The sequence below is a fragment of the Poecilia latipinna genome, unplaced genomic scaffold, assembly GCF_001443285.1.
Source record: "Poecilia latipinna isolate Pla-1442-1.1 unplaced genomic scaffold, P_latipinna-1.0 Scaffold944, whole genome shotgun sequence".
Classification (NCBI taxonomy): domain Eukaryota; kingdom Metazoa; phylum Chordata; class Actinopteri; order Cyprinodontiformes; family Poeciliidae; genus Poecilia; species Poecilia latipinna.
In genome coordinates, this window is record NW_015113560.1 from 146522 (window position 1) to 166078 (window position 19557).

The 19557-nt window shown below is 41.8% G+C and overlaps 1 protein-coding gene across 2 annotated transcripts; it reads right to left on the reverse strand.

Annotated features, from left to right (window-relative positions):
* Positions 1 to 3519: 3519 nt before the first annotated feature.
* On the reverse strand, positions 3520 to 12647 carry shha (sonic hedgehog signaling molecule a). Of its 2 annotated transcripts, none has more exons than XM_015049392.1 (3): positions 11715 to 12647; positions 8245 to 8506; positions 3520 to 4579 (listed from the first exon to the last, which is right to left on the reverse strand). In XM_015049392.1, the coding sequence occupies exons 1-3, from the start codon at positions 12015 to 12017 to the stop codon at positions 3909 to 3911; spliced, it is 1236 nt and encodes a 411-aa protein (XP_014904878.1). In that variant the 5' UTR covers positions 12018 to 12647; the 3' UTR covers positions 3520 to 3908. The 2 variants fall into 2 exon arrangements, with proteins under 2 accessions (XP_014904878.1, XP_014904880.1); XM_015049394.1 differs by lacking the exon at positions 11715 to 12647 and adding an exon at positions 8762 to 9800.
* Between the last annotated feature and the right edge of the window lie 6910 nt (positions 12648 to 19557).

The following is a 19557-nucleotide window of genomic DNA, read 5'->3' on the forward strand; positions in this document are numbered from 1 at the left end:
ACATAAACTGTCGTTTTGAGTCTTGGTGTCATTTCAGTGAGTGTGTAGTGTTCAGCCTCTGGGGTTCATGATAATCACACTGGGAATCTCATACGGGCCCAATGCCTACCCTAAAGGAAGCCACACAGTACTACTCAGGCCAGAGGTTCCTGCAGAAGATGGTGAGGGGAGCTGAAAATCTATTTTCAGAGTAGCTGCGGTCATACCTTTAATTTTTTATTACATATTCTTTTGATAAATTAACATTGTTTAATTTATCTGAGGAAGAGATGAGACCTTTAGTAATATTTTTGGTGTAGTAGTATTTATATATTTTATTTGTTGGGGTTGGTTTTAGTTATTTTTGAAACTGCAAAATGACTTAAACAACCAGACTTCTGTCCAATTATTGTTGAAGTGTGTCGGGTTGTTGATGCTGCTCATTTCCCTCTAACCTACCACTCCTCTGCCGCCACAGAAGAGCAAAAAAGCACTTTGATGGACCAAGCCAGCCACCACCATTTTGCAGAAACTGGGAGTTTTGTTTTCCAGCAAAGCCAGACTCTTCATGTTTGCGAATGTCAGCGTTTGTAAAAGCGGTTGTTGAGCCCTGGCAGACTGAGGGCCCCCAGAGGGATTAGAGGAGGCTCTGTTTACCTGCTCTGAGGAATGCTGCCCTGCGCGGACGCTTTTGTATCTGACGGGGACCCAAGGTCACAGCGCCGGCAGAGATGGGCCGCTTTGTCTCCTCCCTGAAGTTTCCACCTCACAATATCAACACGACAACACAATGTGGGAGAAGAAAAGGGAATTCCTGCTCATGTTGCAACAGTGCTCAGAAACTCAGGTTCGCTGGCCTTTTTTTTTTAACCTTTGAAAGCTCAATGATGGATGACTTTTTGTGTCAGTTTTTCAATCTGTATGGTTAAGGCTTCCTAATTCCCACCATGTTCTAATTCACTTTAAGGGTTACTAGTTCTTCTGTTTCAACTTTAGTGCAAATTGTTGACTGAAATTCACCACTTTAGTCTTTTTTAGGGTGTTTTTTTTTTTTTCTAGTGGTCTGTATTTGACAGTTGGCTAACAAAAAAGTGAGTTGAGTGAGGGGGAAGACTTGTGGCAAAGGTCAACAGACTGAGACTCAAACCTGTGATGGCCGCATATACGACTGAGACGTCCATACACCACACCACCATCTGAAAGGACTATTAAAGTGTAGTTAACCTCAGTGTGAGATCTGTTTCAGAGAGGACAAAAAAGTTGTCAGACCAACCATCTGCACCAACTTTTTCTGTCTGCTGCTATGATGAGCACCAGACTGCTACACTGCTTTCTGCCCCATCCCATTAAAACGAGGCACTTCGTCTTATTGCAGGTATTTTATTTGGATCTAATATGTGCTAGAATATTTTTAAGGCAATCTATTGATCTCAAAGAAAGGCTACTCAAAGTAATTTGAACAAATTCCTCAAAAGTGTTTTATTTCAGTCAGTCTTCCAGTTATCCAGACCAGGTCACATGGCTGACAGATCCAGGTCGGTAACCCAGACATCCCTCTCCCCTGCAACACCCTCCAATAAATTCTAGGCAACCCCAAGAGATGTGTCCAGGTCAGAAAACGTATATATGGTGCCTGCTTTGTGTTCTTGGTCTAATCCAGGATATCCTCCCAATGAGAGGAGGAAAGCATCTAGGAGGAATCTTAGACACATGGCAGAACCACGTCGAGTTACTCTTCGATGCTGAGGAGTACTGGCGTTATATAAAGAGCTCCCCATGCTATGGCTAAAGCTCAGTCCAGCCACTTTTACAGGTTCTTGTTCTGGTGATCTGATCATGGGTGAGAGTTGAGACATTGACTCTCACTAAGAAATTTGGAACTCCATTTTATGGAGTTTTCTCTTTGCTTTTTTTTAAAGTTAGTTCTCAATTGTAAAAAAAGAAAAAAAAGGTGGATTAAGAAATCCACTTTATTTTTTTTATTTTTTTTTTACAATTGAGGAAAAAAAAAATACCTCACGCATCGCATTGCGCGATGTATGCCGTCTTTTCCTGAAGTGGATTTTGTGAAAGTGGATTTAACCTTTGATTAACAAAAATAAACTATGTTAGAAACCTAAACGCAGATTATTTCTGTCATGCAAACATTTCTTGTTAGATCAGATATATTTGTGCCTTTTTTTTTCTTTTTTTTTTTTTTTTGCATCAGCGTGTTCAACGGTCTCCAATTATCAGTACCACTATTTTACCACACGGTGTCACCATTGTACTGACTAATAACCTCCAAGCCACCGTGCAAGAAATTGGCGCTGGAATCAATTTCACCAAGATGCACCTTTAAAGCTCTCCATTAAGCGCTAAACGCGTACTATAAGACTGTATGAAAATAGCGGAGGATTACGGAGATTTGCTCAGACTAAGTGAAGCTGTGATTTTGGGACTATATTTCCTGCAGCCCGTGTTTGACCTGAAGCCGTCGACACCGGTGGCACAACAAACACGCTCCTGTTTAATCTGTCTGCACGTTGGGGAAGTTATTTGCAGAGGGCAGAGCTCGTTAAATTTGACATAGGCTCTCAACATTTCACAAGCACGCAAAAGGCAGTTCAAAGCGCAATATTCGTCTCTCTCTCTCTCTCTCTCTCTTTCTCTCTGTTTTTTTTTGTTTTTGTTTTTTTGTTGTTCTTGAGTTTTCCGCCAATAATTCAAATAATCCAGCTAGAACTCAAAACGCCAGATGCTTGTTCATTATTGCCACACAGTTTGCAAATAGAAAATTGTATAGTAAAGCTAACTTACGAGCTTCCGGGGGGGGGGGGGGGGGGCGGCTCTTCTTTATGTGGTGATTTTCTTAAGTGGAACTCATTTAGACAAAGACAACTGCAAGTTTGAAGATTTTCTTTATCTCATTTTTGTAATAAACATATAAATAATAAACTCTAGACATTTCTTGACACATCGCCCTGTTATGAAAGTTAACTGGTATGGTAGAGACTATCCAGACATGTGCATCTGCCGCAGGTCATTTTCTATACATAGAAAACTATGTCCCTATTACAAAATATGAAAACAAAAAACAAAAATAACATTTTAGTACATTTACAAGAGTTACTTATTAATTTATTTAACGAAGTTGCTTCAGTACTACTTTAATGGTTACTGAACTGTCAAAATCTGCATTTTTTTTTGACATGTTCTTTTCCTCTGAAGAAAACAGAAAAAAAATAGAAACATACACACACACAAAAAAGCATAAAATGCAGACATGACACCAAAAATAATAAAATAAAACAAATAGCAGTACAAGAATTCCAATACTTTCCAAGCTACTGTATTTTTTTTTAAATTAAAATATATTCTCATATCTTACACTATTTCAAATAACGAAATGTGATTCGGCAGCAAATCTAATTTACATTTCTGTGTATAAAAATATAATTTATGGAACCCCGCAAAGTTTGTTCTATACCCCCAAAATATAACAGTCAGTTGCACATGTAAAGTGATCTTCTTCTCTGTCCAGTTATTTTTTTATTACTATTATTATTCATTTTTTATATTTTTTTTGTTGTTTTTCTTCTTTTTCAAATCTTTTTGCGTTTTGTAGTTGAGATATACAAAAATAGATTATGCACAATTTGCTGCTCGCATCGTTTCACAATCCATTTCTGTGACAGCAGCAGCAGAGTTCACATGAGAATAAATTATTCAAAGAGGATTTTTTTTTTTAAGGCTCCATTCATTCATTGAAAGGGGACGCATCATGGAAAAGTCACTGAAATAAATATCCCAACTCCGCTGGGGCCTTTTTGTTCGTTTTTCTTTTCTTTTTTTTTATTTTAAGATCATTATTATTATTTAATATGTCATTCTACTGGATAGTTCGAGGGTCCTACTTGAGTCTGATTTTGTTCCTGGGGGGGGGATTTTCAGCTTGGGTATGCTGACATCCCCAGTGGATGGATCGAGTGGTCGTCCAAGAGCCACGTCCCCAGCTGGTAAAGGAGTTTGGAGTACCAGTGCACCCCCTCGTTGTGCGCTCTGACCCGAGGCCGGGAGACGAACAGCGATGAGGACACCCAGTGGGCGATCCTAACGGGCGCCAGGGCCCAGTGCGCAAGCTCGTGGTCCTCGATCACAGCGTAACAGGACGCCAGAACCTGATCCACCACCACGGTCCCCTGTGCCGTCACGGGCGCGAAGGAGCCCTCGTGCTCTTGCGTGTAAATCCGGTTCACGTTCACGGCCACAACTCGACTCCGCTCCCCATCGTAGACGAACACCTTCTGTCCGGGTCGCACGTCGCTGGCGAACGTCGCCGACCGCGTGGAGTTCTCGCGGGCGACGAAGATGAGGTGCGCGGCAGTGAGGGTGATCTTCTGGCCCGTCTCGGTCTCGATCACGTAGAAGGTCCTCCTGGTGGTGGAGTCTCGGTCTATGAACATGATGAAGTCGGTGAAGATCGGGTTTCCGTCGCCGTCCGCAGCCAGGACTCTGTCCCCGGGTTGGAGGTCTCTGACCGGCTTCTTGGTGCCGTCCTGCAGGGTGACTGTGGAGGTTCCCGGGAAGCAGCCGCCTGACTTTGCTGCCACTGAATTTTCTGTTGGAATAAAAGTTTATGTAAAGTCATTACACTGACTCAAAAAAAAAAAGAAGAAAAAAGAAAAAAACACTTAAAATGTATTTTTTCTTGATTTTTTCCCACTCAGCCTTCAGTCATATTGATTCATGCTTACTGGAGAGTGATGTTTTCCTTAAATCTGACAGTTCCTGTGGAACTCATAAGGTTTTAAGACGTGCTATAGCCACCATCAAAGAACTACATTTCTTTCAATTTTTTTCAGTCTTGACACATTTTGATGTGCACCAAAGTTTTTTGCATATTTAAGCTCTTTCGGTTGCTTTGTATCACATGGGACCTGAAACATGAAAGTTCCTGTAAAATTAAAAAAACATTTAATTTATAATATAGCACATCCAACAAAACCTACTGAAGAAGGCACTTCTCTACAGATCTTTCAGAGTTCATTCATCTTCTTGGGCCTATATGCATTTTTATACTGATGCTAAACTGGCTTCTTCAAACAAGATGCATTCTAGCCTAAGCCTCATATGTGTGTGGGTGTGTGTGTGTGTGTGAAATCAAAAGACATAATCTCTTATAATAATCATCTTTACAAAAACACCTAAGAACTTCTTTTTTCTTGAACTTATTCATTTTCCACAGATCTCAGTGCTCCTGCATGCTTGTCATAAAACAGCTGTCATTCAAAAGTCACTCAAGAACTAATTTCCCCCCCCCCCCCCTTTTTTTTTTTGTTTTTTTTTTGTAGCCTTCAGACGTCTCGGTGTTCCTGTATACATTTTGCATATTGATGCCCCGCAGGCTCCTTGATGTCAGATGTGTATTGGCTTGGCCTGTAAAACCTAAAAGCCTGGGCTCATCTATCCTTAATTAAAAAAAGAAAGAAAGAAAAAAGCCCAATAAAGAACAAGCATTGTTATTCTAAATCAGCTTGGTGGATGGAGCTACTCTTCGTAAAGAACACTCACGCCTTTCCCAGCTTCTCTCCCCATATTTACTCAGGTGCAGAAACCTCCATGTGACAATTCACACAAATAGGCGACTCACAACTACTATTTACCCAGTGGAGCCACTTTTCCATGCCTCTCGAGTTGTAGATTTGAATTTAAATGAGTGGCCCCCGGACTCTTAAATGCTTGCTGTTGTGCAACATCAATACACACCCCCTCCACCACCACCCTGTCTACCGCCTCTCCTGGCTTTGTTGTCAGTCTTGATGACGATAATTTTGGCCTTGGTGGAAGCTCTTCACATACCAGTTTCTAGGATCATGCAGAAAAAAAAAAAACGAAAAAGGTGGGGTGGAGGAATAGGGGAAGGGGGGGATTCTACTCAGAATTTGGGGGCTTTTAATCTTCTTTTAAGGTTCCTGAGCATGAAATGAGGTGACGACTGCAAACCAGATTTGGCGAACATTGTTCGGCCAAATCCTTTCTGTAAAGTCGCATGACCCCTGATGACATGTCGGCCTGGAGCGTACTGTGATCTCAGAACGTGTGAGATGAATGAGGAATAAGGGATTTATCAATAAAGTGTGGACTGAGAGAAGCGCGACGGTTCATCTGTCAGTGGTAAAGGGAATTTAAGTGCGATGCAGTTAAGGCCTGGATTTTTTTTATATATATATCTAACATGAGACAAAGCAGAGGCCAGGCATTTCTAAACGCAATACATCATTAAATTAAGTTGTTTTTTTTTTTTAATAAATGGGTTTCATCTGAAATATTTCTGTATCCTTTTCGTGGAGCTTTAGCTTTTCTGGGTCACAGCCAGCAGCCTTGTTGAGACTGCAGTGTGTTGTTCCCACTAGGAGACGGTGTGGGGCAATGTAAGATTAAGGAGTGAGCTGCATGGTAAATGCTCGCAAACGGATGATAGGTGCTCATACATCACTGCCTGAAATATTCCTGTGAAATTCCTTCCTCATCACCATTTGCACTGCCAGGAGGCATACGACGTTCATTAATCAGTCTCATTTGAGAACATTTTTAAACAGAAGACAATTATTTTTAATCTGCAGCCTCTGTGTTGCACCTGATTGACTGCTGTGTTATTTATTTTGTTTGTTTTCTTTTTAGACACCACGGGTTTGTTTTCTAAGCTTCCCAGAAAAGCATTGAGAAAAGAAAATTGCCTTATTTCTCTGAGACACAACTGATGACCAACCCTTTAAAAAAATGTAAGCCCTGTTTCTGTATATTTCGTTCTCGAAAACAGGTTTCAGGAATCAAACCCGAATATCTTTAGTCCAGGTCTGACTTGGTGATACACTGTGATTTGTTTAATGTTGCACAATATAAGGTTTGTCTTGATGCCCAAAAAAGTATTGAACATCTCCCTTTTTTCAGAAGCAGAATGTCGATTTCATAGTCGGTGTTAATTAAAAAAACCATTTGTGAAATACTCCCTAAACAATAATAATAAGAAGAATCTGAATTCAAATAAGTGGCTAATCTCTCTGAACGTTTATATTTTCTTACAATTCCCATCTTCCATTGACTAGACAACTTGGTGAGTTGTAGGAAACCAATTCAACAACAACTGACATTAAACCTTTTTTTTCCCCAAGCACTATCGTTGCCCCCTGACAGAATTACATCGTGGGCTGTGAGCCAAATTGACGTAATAATAATAATAATTAAAAAAACAACCCAGTGGTAAGAGAGAGACAGGTACTCCTTCCTGGTACTGCTTGTTCCCCAACCCTAGCCTGTCTGCATGGTATATAGTTTGATTTGCCTCAAAAGTCAAACCTATGCTCTGGAAATGATGCGACACCCAACTTGAAGTTGGAGATTGGAAATCCAGCATTGTTGATTGTTGTTTTGCTGACAGCAATTAGCAAGGCTAAGTAATAAAGTTTTTTTTTCCCCCTATTTTTCTGAAGCTCATACTGAGACACAAGATAAATGTTTAAAAACACTTCATATCAGTTTTTTTTATGTGTGGCAGCCATGTTGGATACTGAATTTAGGGGATGTTATTGTTCCGTTTCTGTCACGAAAAACGGAACGTCCAACATTCAAGTACAAATATAGCATAGATGTGCCACCCTGAAGTTATTTATTCCCCCTCCTGGAAAACCTTTTGGATCATTACCAGGACAAACCTAGCGTTAACCAGTAGGACATTGTTTTAAAACAAATCTGCAGCCTTTATGTGTCGTCAGCTCCCCTCACTTTTCTTTGCAGGACCATCTGATAAGTCTAGAAAAAAAAAATCCTGAGCTGCACCTGCTTTTGAGGATTTATTTGCAGAGCAGTGTGCACCTCATAGCTCCCACCTTAATGCAACGTTGCAAGCAGGGGAGATCAATGAGGGGGGAGGGAGGGGGGTCATCACCATCCTATAAATTACCCCTACCCCACCTCCAGTAACAAGACACTTATGCATAATATTTTACATGAACATAAATTGAGAGGAGTAGTCAAGTTACATGACAAGTTACATTGTTGCTGTATTTGTTCATATAACTAAGTGTTTTTTTTTGTTTGGTTTTTTTTTTTTACCTTTAGAGCTGCATTAGGGAAATTTTTGAATTGTCACTCCCTCACCCACATATGTTGAGACAGTATTAGAAAATCTGCAATTCTATGACTTGATTTTGATCTTGGTCCCTATCTTCCCCCCCTCCCCCAAGCCACCGTCTTTTAAAATGTCCTGGAGACGCCCCTGCTTACCTGCTTTCACCGAGCAGTGGATGTGGGCCTTTGACTCATAGTAGACCCAGTCGAATCCGGCTTCCACGGCGAGCCTGGACAAGGTGCCATATTTGCTCTTGTCTCTGTCCGAGGTGGTGATGTCCACGGCCCTGCCCTCGTAGTGCAGGGACTCGTCGAAGTGGTGCCCGTCCTCGTCCCAGCCCTCTGTGACCCGGAGCTTCACCCCAGGCCACTGGTTCATCACAGAGATGGCCAGCGAGTTCAGCTTGTCCTTGCATCTCTGCAGCGGAGCAGAAATCGGGTAAATCAGCTGAAACCAATGCAGATCATTCGAATAAATTGAACTAAAAGCATATATATATATTTATCTTATTGCCACATTTTCTCCATTATACATCTGCTTGCTTTTTGTTATTTTTTTTGTTTGTTTATATATATATATATATATATATATATATATATATATATATATATATATATATATATATATATATATATATATATATATATGTATATATAGCAAGGAAAGACAAACATTTGGACTCGGTGAAGCCTCTCCATCCCCACATGAATCCATGAATTCTCTCAGCTGTGCTGAAACACTGCACCTCTGATCCTGAGCTTGCATTTCTCAGTGTGAGCAGCAGCGTCAGAGGGCACAGCTCGGGTAAGAAAGCTGCTCATGAAATATGGATAAAGCACTGCATTCGCTTCACTGGCCCTATATCATCTGGGTCTTTGGTTTCTGGAAGGTGCGTGAAACGTCCCCCCCCCTTCCTCCCCTTTCTCCCCCCTATCAAAGAAGGGACCATTTGAACAAGATAAGCACGTTATAAACGCTCAAGCTACTGTTTTTGTTGTTGTTGTTGTTGTTTACTTTAAATCAATAACTGGCTCTGGAGGTGATATGAAGATTATCTCTCCATCAAATGTGTGTGTGAGCACTCAGTGAAGATACTTGGCCCTCTCCAGGACAACTGTTCTCAATATGTCAAGTAAAACATCACAAAGAGTCCTTTCAAACGTGGGGCGGGGGGGGGGGGGGGGGCGACTTTCATTATTCTGCTCCTGCAAAGTCCTGGAAAACGTGACATGCCTCCTTAAGTGGAGGTGTTATTAGTTTGCTGACAGACATACCTGTGAAATATCAGAGGAGCCTCGCGGACAGCTCAAGATTTTTGAGGTTTCACAGAGACCTTTAATCTGTGCATCACACTTGTAGCATGTGATGAATAAAAAAAAAAAATCAGTTTGAGGTGGGAGATGGGGGGGGGAGCAACTCACAGAGTGGGGATTGTCGTAGTCAAGAGCCGTAAAAAGCTTGAACCCTGTTTATTAATTCATCAGGTCGTGTGCCGCAAATCAAGCCAAATTCTGCTCAGCCACCATGCATGAAGCGAAGCCCAGCAGGGAGCCTCCAAACCTGCGCTCTTGCGCTCCGGAGGGGTGAGTTGCTCAGTAGCCCGCCTCTTAATCTTTTTTTCTTTTTCTTTTTTTTTCCACAAATGATTCGGTTAGAGGAAACACTTATCAGCTACCTGTCAGTGCAAACATCTCTTTCGCTTATTACGCTGCATAAATCCCTACTTTAAAAGCGATTTAATCCATCAAGTCGAACTCATCTAAGTTAAAATAGAAATCAGAGACTTAGACCAGCTAGTGTTTAAAAAAAAAAAGTAAAATAAGATATTTCATAAAGAAAGTTGAGGATACGCTCGTTTCCACCTGTTTATTATGAGACACATGGAGCTGAGCGGTGAAGCCGCAGTAAAAGCCCCCCTAACCCCCCTCCACTTCTGGAGCTCTCCTCCTCCAAAACTGTTATCAGACTAAACGGGATAGTTCTCACGTTCCCTGGCAATGAACTGGACTTCCTTCACTGAGAAGCAGGGTCGCGTCCCCTTCAGTGAATTGTTTTGTACATTTTGTCACAGCTCCCACCTACCAGATTTACCGCCTTTCGCGACCTTCGGTGAATGTCTATTTCTTAAAGCGCCAGAGACTGGGTTAAAAACTGCGCGTAAAGTTCTGCGCGCCAATGCGCGCGACCTAAGGCACGGTGCAAACCACGCTGGTGAATCTTTATACATAAGGCTTAAGTCACCTGCAGCCGCGGTCACTTTGCCTGGGTGTTACCTCGTTGTAATAGTTTTTATGTGATGCAAATGAAAAGAAAGGCGAACAGGTCTGCTACTTGGACTCTTACGAAGTTCAACTTTTGCTTCAAGTCAAATTGAGGATGCCTTGAAACTTTTCAAAATAAGACATGGTCCAGGTTAACAAATTGCCTGAAAAATAAACCGTGACTACAGTACCGTAGAAATATCCGACACTTTTAACCAAGTTATCACCCTCCCTTCCACGCGTGTTTAAATCTGTTCCAGGAGTAACACCCAAGTTCCTTTAAATCGTCCATTTCTATTGGAAATGAACCACAGAACCTCTAAGTTTATTCTCGCGGCTCCACTCTGGAAAGAAGCCATCCACCCAGGCCTGTAATTTCCTAATCCCCATCTTTTGGTAACTTAAATGCATCGGATAGAAGAGGAGAGAGGAGGGATATGTGGAGAAGGCTGAGACCGCACGCACGCAGTGAATATTTCATCGGAGCCCATGCCTGGTGCAAGGCGCGAGTTCAGAGACTCCGGCGCGCCACCGTCGCCACCATCACTCCCACCGTCGCATTTTAATTCTCACTGAGCCGATACGAACCCAAAGCCGCCTGTTCAGTGTTTTCCTAATTCGCCGAGCTCTTAGTGCCGACTGCAAGGACGGAGAGACGCGGCGTCCTGCAAGCCTGGGAGATAGGAATCGAGTCGCGCAATAAGACCTGCCGTCCTTCCTGCAAAACGCGCTTGCAGAAAACGCGCAACCGGTCCACGTCCTCTGGCTCCCCACCCTTTACGAAATGCAACATCGTTCACCGCACCGCTGCGCGCACAATCCAGATGGAAGAAATGTCTAAAGCGCATCACCAGGGAACACAATAATCACCTTAATCCAGAAACACACACACATACACACACACATACACACACACACACAAAAAGAATCAAAGAACGAGGCTCTGCAGAGCTCTCAGATGGAGCCTCATTCAGATACAAATATAGATATGAGGAGATGGAGGAGGAGGAGGAGGAAGAGGAAGAGGAGGAGGAGAAGGGTGGGGGGTGGGAGCATTAATATTTCAAATTCACTGTCACAATAATGAAGGCCGAGTGTCCTGACTGTCCGCCTGCACATCACTCCTCCAGCTGGATCTCTGTGCGAGAAAGTCCCAGGCTGGCGCATCAGAGTGCATCTGCATTTACAGTGAAGTTAAAAGGCTCAGTGTGAAGAGTTCAGACTTCACCTAACGTGCGCAATCAGTCTGACAGGGAGGCTGTTGCAGTGCGCGGTGATGGTGGAGGAGGAAGGAAATATATAAGAAAAAAAACAAAACAAACAACAACAAAAAAACAAAAACCAAGATTATTCAGTGCGCTTACCTGAGTCATCATCCTGTCGGCTCCTGTGTTCTCCTCATCCTTGAAGATGATGTCTGTGTTATAATTGGGAGTGAGCTCTTTAAAGCGCTCGGAGTTCCGTGTGATCTTGCCCTCGTATCTACCGCTCGCCCCCAGGGTCTTCTCCGCCACGTTGGGGATGAACTGCTTGTACGCCAGAGGTGTCAGCTTCTTGGGGTGTCTCCTCCTGCCGTAGCCCCTGCCCGGTCCGCATCCCACCGCGGAGGACACCAAGGACAAGCAGATGAGAGCGACAGAAGCGATTCTGGTCCAGCGCTGATGCATGTTAAAAATAAAATAATGAAGAAAAAAAAGAGATCTAAAAAAAGAAAAAAAAAGAAAAAAAGAGTCACCGCTGCGGCTGCTGTCTTATCTCAGCTGCCGATGTCCTTGTCTCCTCTCTTCTCCCCCTTTTTTTTTCTTTTTCTTCCGCCTGCGTCTCTTGGTCTCTTACCGCGGCAGGTGCGGAAATGAGCGCCTCAGACTGATGGTAATAATGGGGCACATCGAAAGAGGATATTTGAAAAAAAAAAAAAAGAAAAGTAGTGAGAGAATTATAAGCCACGGGATCTCTGGTTTAAACTGCAGCCGCTTGTGTGAGCCGAGCGCTTTTACTGCTTTGTATTATAGCAGCGATCTATAGCAGGGGTGGGACTTAATTGGCTCGCCTAGACAAACCCTCCTGATGTTATCCCACTGAAAAAAAGAGGGGGGGAAATCAGGGTAAAAAGAAGAAGAAAGATTTTCTCCCACCTTACGGTTTGTCTCCCCTTCACGGAGGACGCGGGCTCCTCCTCCATGGGAAAACATCAATTATGAAGCAAAGCGTCTCCAACCCTCCCGTTTTCCAGCCTGTTCACAGCAGAGGGAGAAACTTGCAAAGTGCCGGACACAGATCTGAAATCAGTGTTAAGTTTCTCCGTGTGTGCACCGGGGCAACTCTCCGCATGGAGACACTCGTGGACGCGCAGTGCGCATACCTGTGTTGGATGACTTCGCCATGATCCGTGTCCAGTGAGGATAAAGACGTTGAAGGCATAAAATAAAACGGAGATCTCGCTTGGCCCTGAAACGACCTGATCTGGCATCCCCTTTGTAAGGAAAAAAAAAAAAAAAAAACCTATGCGCAAAGTTGCGCAAAAAATGCCACCGGTGACACTTTTAGATCATCTAAAGTCTTATGAGATTCCAGTAAACTTACTTGAATTAATGTTATGATTTTAACGGAAAAAGTAGTCAAAAATATTTCCCGAAAGAATCAGATCTTTGGTGCGCTCGTGCTGTGCGCCACTTTACGCATCCAAGCAACAAGACAGGCCAACAGAAAACGACAACAACAACAACATATTATGTCTTAGATCCTATTGAAAAACGAATCAGGGACACCTACAACTCCAGAGACCGTTAGAAAGAGCGGGTTTGATGATCAGATGAGACTTCTACGTGTTGAAACACTCAGAATTAACCAAATGATCTCCACTGTTTTGCTCGACCGGTTCAAAGCAGGGCATAACTGTGAAGTGGAAGAAAAATAATCTATGTTGTCCATCTTTTTATGAGTGAAAATCGAAAAAAACTGGCATGCAATTACAACTGTAAGCCTTCAGAGGTTTGTCTCTACCTCCTTAGAACATCTAGAGATTGAAATGTTTGTCCATTTTTTTTTTTTTTTTTGCAAAAATAGCTTAAGCTATTGGATGGAGAGTGTCTATGATAATCAGTTTTTAACTCCTGCCATAGATTCTTAGATTTTAATCAAAACTCCAACTGAGCTTTTCTATGGTTTTTAATCCTGCAGAAAGGTGAACCTTTATCTCACTTTCACATCTTTTCACACAAGTTTTAGTCCAACATTTTACTCCTTTATCAACTCCGAGCTGCTTCTCTGTCTCAAGTGATGCAAAAATATCCCCATAGTTATTATGCTGCCTCAGTCACTTTAATTGATCGGTTACGTTTGGTAGGTTTGCAGTTGTGCCTTTCAGTGCACATTTTCAGACAAGTGAGTGGAGATGTTCAAGGCGTGGAACTGGACCCGTCTTTAAACTTCTCCAGAACTTTCTCCCTGACCTGTGTTCCATGGTCTTCGTGAAGATGTTTTTTTTTTTTTTTCGTTTGACAGAAGTTCTCAAACACACCTTTGGGACTTTCATAGAACAGCTGGATTTATACCAAAGATCAAATGACAGAGGGGTATCAGAGAAAAAGGATGATTAATGCAAATGCATATCACACTTTTTAGGCTTGTATTGTAGAAAAAAAAAGAAATAATAAAAAAAGAACACTTAATTGTTCTCCAACTTCACAAATCCAAATAAAATACAATTAAAGTTGCAAATAATGTGACAAACTGTGGGAAAGTACAAGGGGTTTAAATACCTTTGAAAGTCATTGTAAAGATGAAGGGCGGGGGAGTGCAGACATAATCATGTTCCATTTTGCACCTGTACTGTTTTCTTATGTATTCAACTAGACTTTATGAGTCAGCAATATAGAAAAGCTGCTATGACCCAACACAAAACCAATTAAGTCTTGTTTGACATAGCTTCACTCTGTCAGTCCTAAACCCTCAATGCATTCAAGACACATGAGTTCATACAAAACAAACAAACAAAAAAAAAAAAAACAGATATTCAAAACAGTTTCAGGTATAAAAAAAAAAAAAAGATTTGTCTGATAGCAAAGAGTAATTACAGGCAGAGGACTGTTTCGGGGCCAAGGTTGGCTCTCATCGCACAGACTGCGTGGCACGTTCGCTCTTAAGTGAGGACAGATATGCCAGGCTTTGGTGTGGCTTCAGTCTCATTAAAGCAGGCTCTGGCTGACCTCCAGTCTGGTGTTGTTCAAGCCTGTGCCAGGCTTGTGGGAACCAGAGGGGGGGGTAAGACTACCTGCCGCTCAATGAGATCGTGATCGTCAGCTCCTGGCCAAAAGATGGCGTGTGCACCTGGCACACCGCTGTGTAATCCTAAAATGCTTCCAGTGGTGGATTTCAGTTTGGGTTTTTGACGGATTTCCTTAAGATGTCCTCCTGCATAGTTGGTTTTCTGGATGAGCTAGTCAAACACGAGGCTCACAGCAATTATGGGAGCACCACAGTCGTTGTGTTTTGCCTGGTGAACCTCAGAAGTTTCCTTCAGCACAAGCAATCATAAAAATGTCTGTCAGGCAAAATAAAACTCACGATAAGGTGAATACTGTAGGCCAAAGAGGGTTCTTTGTAAATTAAGCAAGTGACAAAACGCGACGCGGAATGAAATGAATTATGGAGAAATCGCAATGAATTATGCAGCCGAAGGAGCGAGCTGCTCTGATGGGTCTGAACTTGAGTTTCTCCCGCAGAGGAAACCGAGAATCTTTCAGGCAGACCTGGGGCAAAGAATATTTGCAAACATTACACTTTAGTGTTTGGCTTTGGTCTACGGCAGCGCCAAATGGGTGGAGTTAGAAGCTAAAAGCAAAAGAAATCTCTGCAGGCAGAGAGTACAAATCTGGTAAAGGAGAGTTATGGGAGACATTTTCTTTTCTTTAACTGTCAAAAGGAGCAATTTAAAACAACATGATTTCATCAAAGACAAAATGATACGTAGCTTGATATGTGGATTTAAATGAATGACACGTGGACCCTGGACAGGTCGCCAGTCTGTCGCAGGGCATAGACAGTTTCCACTGTTTGGTACTTAAACTTTCAACATAGGTAGTTGCTGCCATTCTTAGAGGGGATCTCAAATATTCATGGATTTCAGCTGTGGTCCCAAAGTCCCCCGAGAAATTGGGGGTCCGCTGTACAACTCAAGTGGGAAAATCTGTGCGCTGGATAGCTATTTGTAATGGACTCCACAAATCTGACCTCAGTGGAGAAGTTGGAAGAACAAATTGATAAAACAAAGTTTCAATTCAATAAATAGTTCATTAATAGCAAATTAACAAGCTTTGTTTGCCTTTAGGCACTACCTGTATAGTAAACGTGTGGAAGAAGGGGGCTTTTCACATTGCTCTAAACATACGATCTCCATAGTGGTGATCTCCATAAATCGTGCTCTAGGGATGCCCTTTCTCCAGTGTTGTGAATTGTATCACAGTTTCATTCACATTGTCATTAGGGTTAGATATGGCAGCAAAAGTCAGGTCTGTTTGTGATGTAGTTCGGATGGGACTGAGGTCGTTTCAATTACACAATTCATACTAAGACGTCTGTTATGCCTTTCCCATTCAGGCACGGAGCAGCCAGTGAGTAATCACTTTTTGCCATTTTTGTGTCCCTCCTCCCTCCAGACTTCACCTGCACTGCTTCCTCCGCTAAGAAACACTCGCAGCTATTATGCTGCCTTCATTTGAAAATCCTCCCTCTTCATCTTGACATTCAAAGGAATTAATAGATATGCTGTTGCTAAGACGAAATCCACGCCTATGTTTGATTTCTCGAACCACAGTCCTCGTGAAGCACAAGCTAGATGCAACCAGGAGTGTTTGATGGAGTTTAACCAGAGTAAGTCCCCCCAATTACTGCTTAAAGCCTCCTCCTGTCTGAATGTTTTGTAACATTGTTAGACGGATTAGGACTACGGAATAATCACGCACAAAACATTTAAGCAGTGTCAGGCTGCTTGTGCTGTTTTCCCTTTGCTGCAAATAGGGTTTCCTTTCTGTCAGTCAGTCGGAAAGCCGGCCCAACCGCAATTCATTGTGGGTTTTTCTCTCTGGCTCGCAGGTGGAGTCCACATTCAGACCTTTATCCTGTTTTGAACATTTGACAAACCGTTTACAACGCAGGCAGGTAGCCACCAATCCCACGAACATGTGTCCTCCTTTGTCCCGGCAATAATGTGTGAATGGCCGTCCTCTCAATGGTTTATCTAAGTCGCACGCATAAAGCATTATGTGGAAGCGGTGAGTAACAATCCAGCCCAACAGATACAGGTGCCCCGGAGCTAATCCGTGAGCTACAATGAGAATTTCACAATACTGTATTTGGAATCGCAGCTCTCAGCGTGCCCCGGAGTCTGTAAAGGCATTTTATTTGCACTCTCCAGCCGCTCCCAATACTTAAACATTAAACGCCAAGGCTAGACAGGCAAAACCACTTTGAACTGCAGGGCAGGGTGAACTCTGAGGGAGGGGAGGGAGCGCTGAGAGAGCACAGAGCAAAGGGGGCCGGTGTTTGAGCTCAAGGTGAGTCAATGCAACACCATTGTAGTCTTTTGCAATGGTGACGGAGAAGGGAGGGACCACATGTGTCAGTGTTTTTTTTATTATTTTTTTTTAACATGACTGTACTTAAAGTTTCACACCAGACAATATAAACAAAATCATATTGTTACTTTTATGCCTCTGTGTTTATGCGCAAAAATGTATGATGTAATATACCTTTAGTGGCTATATGCAGTTATCTTTTAAAGTTACATGATGTAATGATATATATACATATCTGTGAAAAAGAAATTGAACTTCTCCTTGTAGTCCTAGTCCTATTTCTATTTCATGTAATCTCTCAATTTCAGACAGAAAAGAATATAACTGATAGCTACAAACATAACCATATCAGGAAAAATATTTAAAATGTTTAATAGAAAATGCATCTTGGGAAACTAAGACACCTTGGCGCAATGCCACTTGACACTCTTCTGGCTGGCATGTGCAAAGCAGCCAATCTACAGGCAGCATTCATTTTCCTTGGCACTGATTAGATGTACTCCCAAGAGAGAATTTAAGAAAGACTCTGGATGTTAGTTTCTGTGGTAGTGCAAGATGGTTTCCACTCTGATATCAAGGATGGAAAATTAAATAAATACAGTTCAGTGATTGGATACTGGCTAATCAGCAGCTAGACCAAAATGCAGCAGTCCTGCAAAAGTAAATCAACCCTTGCTGCTTTTATAAGAATTAAGAATGAAAGAGGCAGCCAGGCACAGTTTATGTAGTTTATGTAGTGAACAACATCCAGTGACTAACAGCAGGTGTGACCACATATAGAAAGGAAACTGTATTAACTGTTTGCTCAGCTGAAGCATTCAAGCATGCGATACATATTGCTGCGAATAATCTTGGGAGGGTTATAACAACATCTGAAAATAGGAACCCCTTGTGGAAGTATTTTATGACAAAAGAATTCATGTGACTGCATTTTAAGTTGTTGCATGGACGATCGTGACTTCTGGAAAAAATGGCAATTGCACAAAAATCATGAAAGTGAAAGTGTTAGGCCGCCATAATATTAGAACTTTTATTTAAGCACAGTGGTGATTCCAGACATTGAGTCAGAAACTTCTAACTACCAATGTTTTAAACAATTTTGAGTCCACATTAAATTGTGTCATTCACTACAACAACATTGCCAACCCCATCAGCTTACTCTGTAAAAGAAGGAAAAGAATCAGTGTGTTGTACTGCAAAATTAGACTCTGGAACAATACCAGTCCTGTAGATGAGAACAAGGTACGTTTAGGCTTGGTCATGATGCACAAGACTGTGTTTAGAGACAGCATATCAAAAGAAATGTCACCCTCACACTACTAGTGTCACAGGTAGACACACTTTGCAGTCCCAGGACTTGACCATTGTGCAGTTATGGCATGGACAACGGACTCCTCTGTAGCACACACTATTCTGGAGTCAAACAAGGGGCTATCGGTATGACATGAAGTTTGACCGAAATTGAATCACCGTCTGGATAATTTACCAAAACGTAAAGGCAAGTTGAAAACAAAATGGCTAAAAAAGAGATAAATCAAGATGTTGCAATGGTTCTGTAAAAAGACATCAACGTGGTAAGCAGCAGTTGACGATGATGCCTGTAGATCTCAGCTCAAGAAAGAATGGACTTGTTTAAGATGTTAGAAAACCAAGGTATGTACACCACCACCTCTGAATGCACAAAATGTTGAGCCTTGATCCAGCCTGGTTCCAGCAGCAGAAGACCACTCCAGGTCCAACTCCTACACAGATTCATATGGAAATGTTAAAATTACCACCTGGTTTTACAAGTTTTAAATTCAGAGATTATGCTGTTTCTTTTCAATGTTTCAGGCTGATGGCTGTGCTGTGATGGTGTGGAGCATTTTTTTTTTTTTTGGCATATTTTTGGTCCTTTTGTACCAGTTGAGCATAATCACCACAACCTATCTGGATATTACTACCAACCATTTCCATTTTTTGTTTTGTGTGTCATTAGTGTATCCATCTTCTGCTGGCAAACTCTAGCAGGATAGCAGATCATGACACTAATCTCATTTTCTCACACATTGGTTGCTTGAATATGGCAATGTGTGATTTTTTTATTTTTTATTTTCCAGTGGTCATCACAGTTATTAGATCTACAGTGTTTGGTGTTATAGTTAACCTATCTTAGCCAGTTTTTTGTTTTTTTTTGTCTTGTCTTTTGTCTAGATTAATATGTTACCTCACCTCCCTCCTCTTATCTTCCCCCAAGTTCTCTTACAAACCTTCATAATAAAAGAGCCAAAGCAGGAATTTTCCTCCAAATATGTGAAGCTTTCTCCCATGGCAACAAAAGCCTTTTTGCTGTTCCCCTTTATATCCAAATAGACTTGGCATGACTGGAATGAATCAATATTGAATTGAATCAGAAATAAAACTGAATTGCGACTTTATGAATCAGAGCCATCCATTGTTAGAGCAACTAGCGTGGCCTGTTTCATATTTTCAGTGTTGAAATTTACAATACAGGCTTTTGTTGTGTAAAATAAATTTTGAAGCCTTGAGTGAAGCGCAAAACTCTGACCCAAATCATCAGTGACAGTAAGCAGCAAAACTAGTAGAATGTAGTCAATTAAAAACAAAGAATTACACAATCTTAAAAAAAAAA

Excerpts from the sequence above, each read along its gene's own strand:
- shha (XM_015049392.1), bottom strand. The coding sequence starts at position 12,017 with ATGCATCAGCGCTGGACCAGAATCGCTTCTGTCGCTCTCATCTGCTTG. Across the intron at positions 8,507-11,714 it reads CCGACAGGATGATGACTCAG|AGATGCAAGGACAAGCTGAA; the intron begins GTAAGCGCACTG and ends GCTCCGCTGCAG. Across the intron at positions 4,580-8,244 it reads CCACTGCTCGGTGAAAGCAG|AAAATTCAGTGGCAGCAAAG; the intron begins GTAAGCAGGGGC and ends TTATTCCAACAG.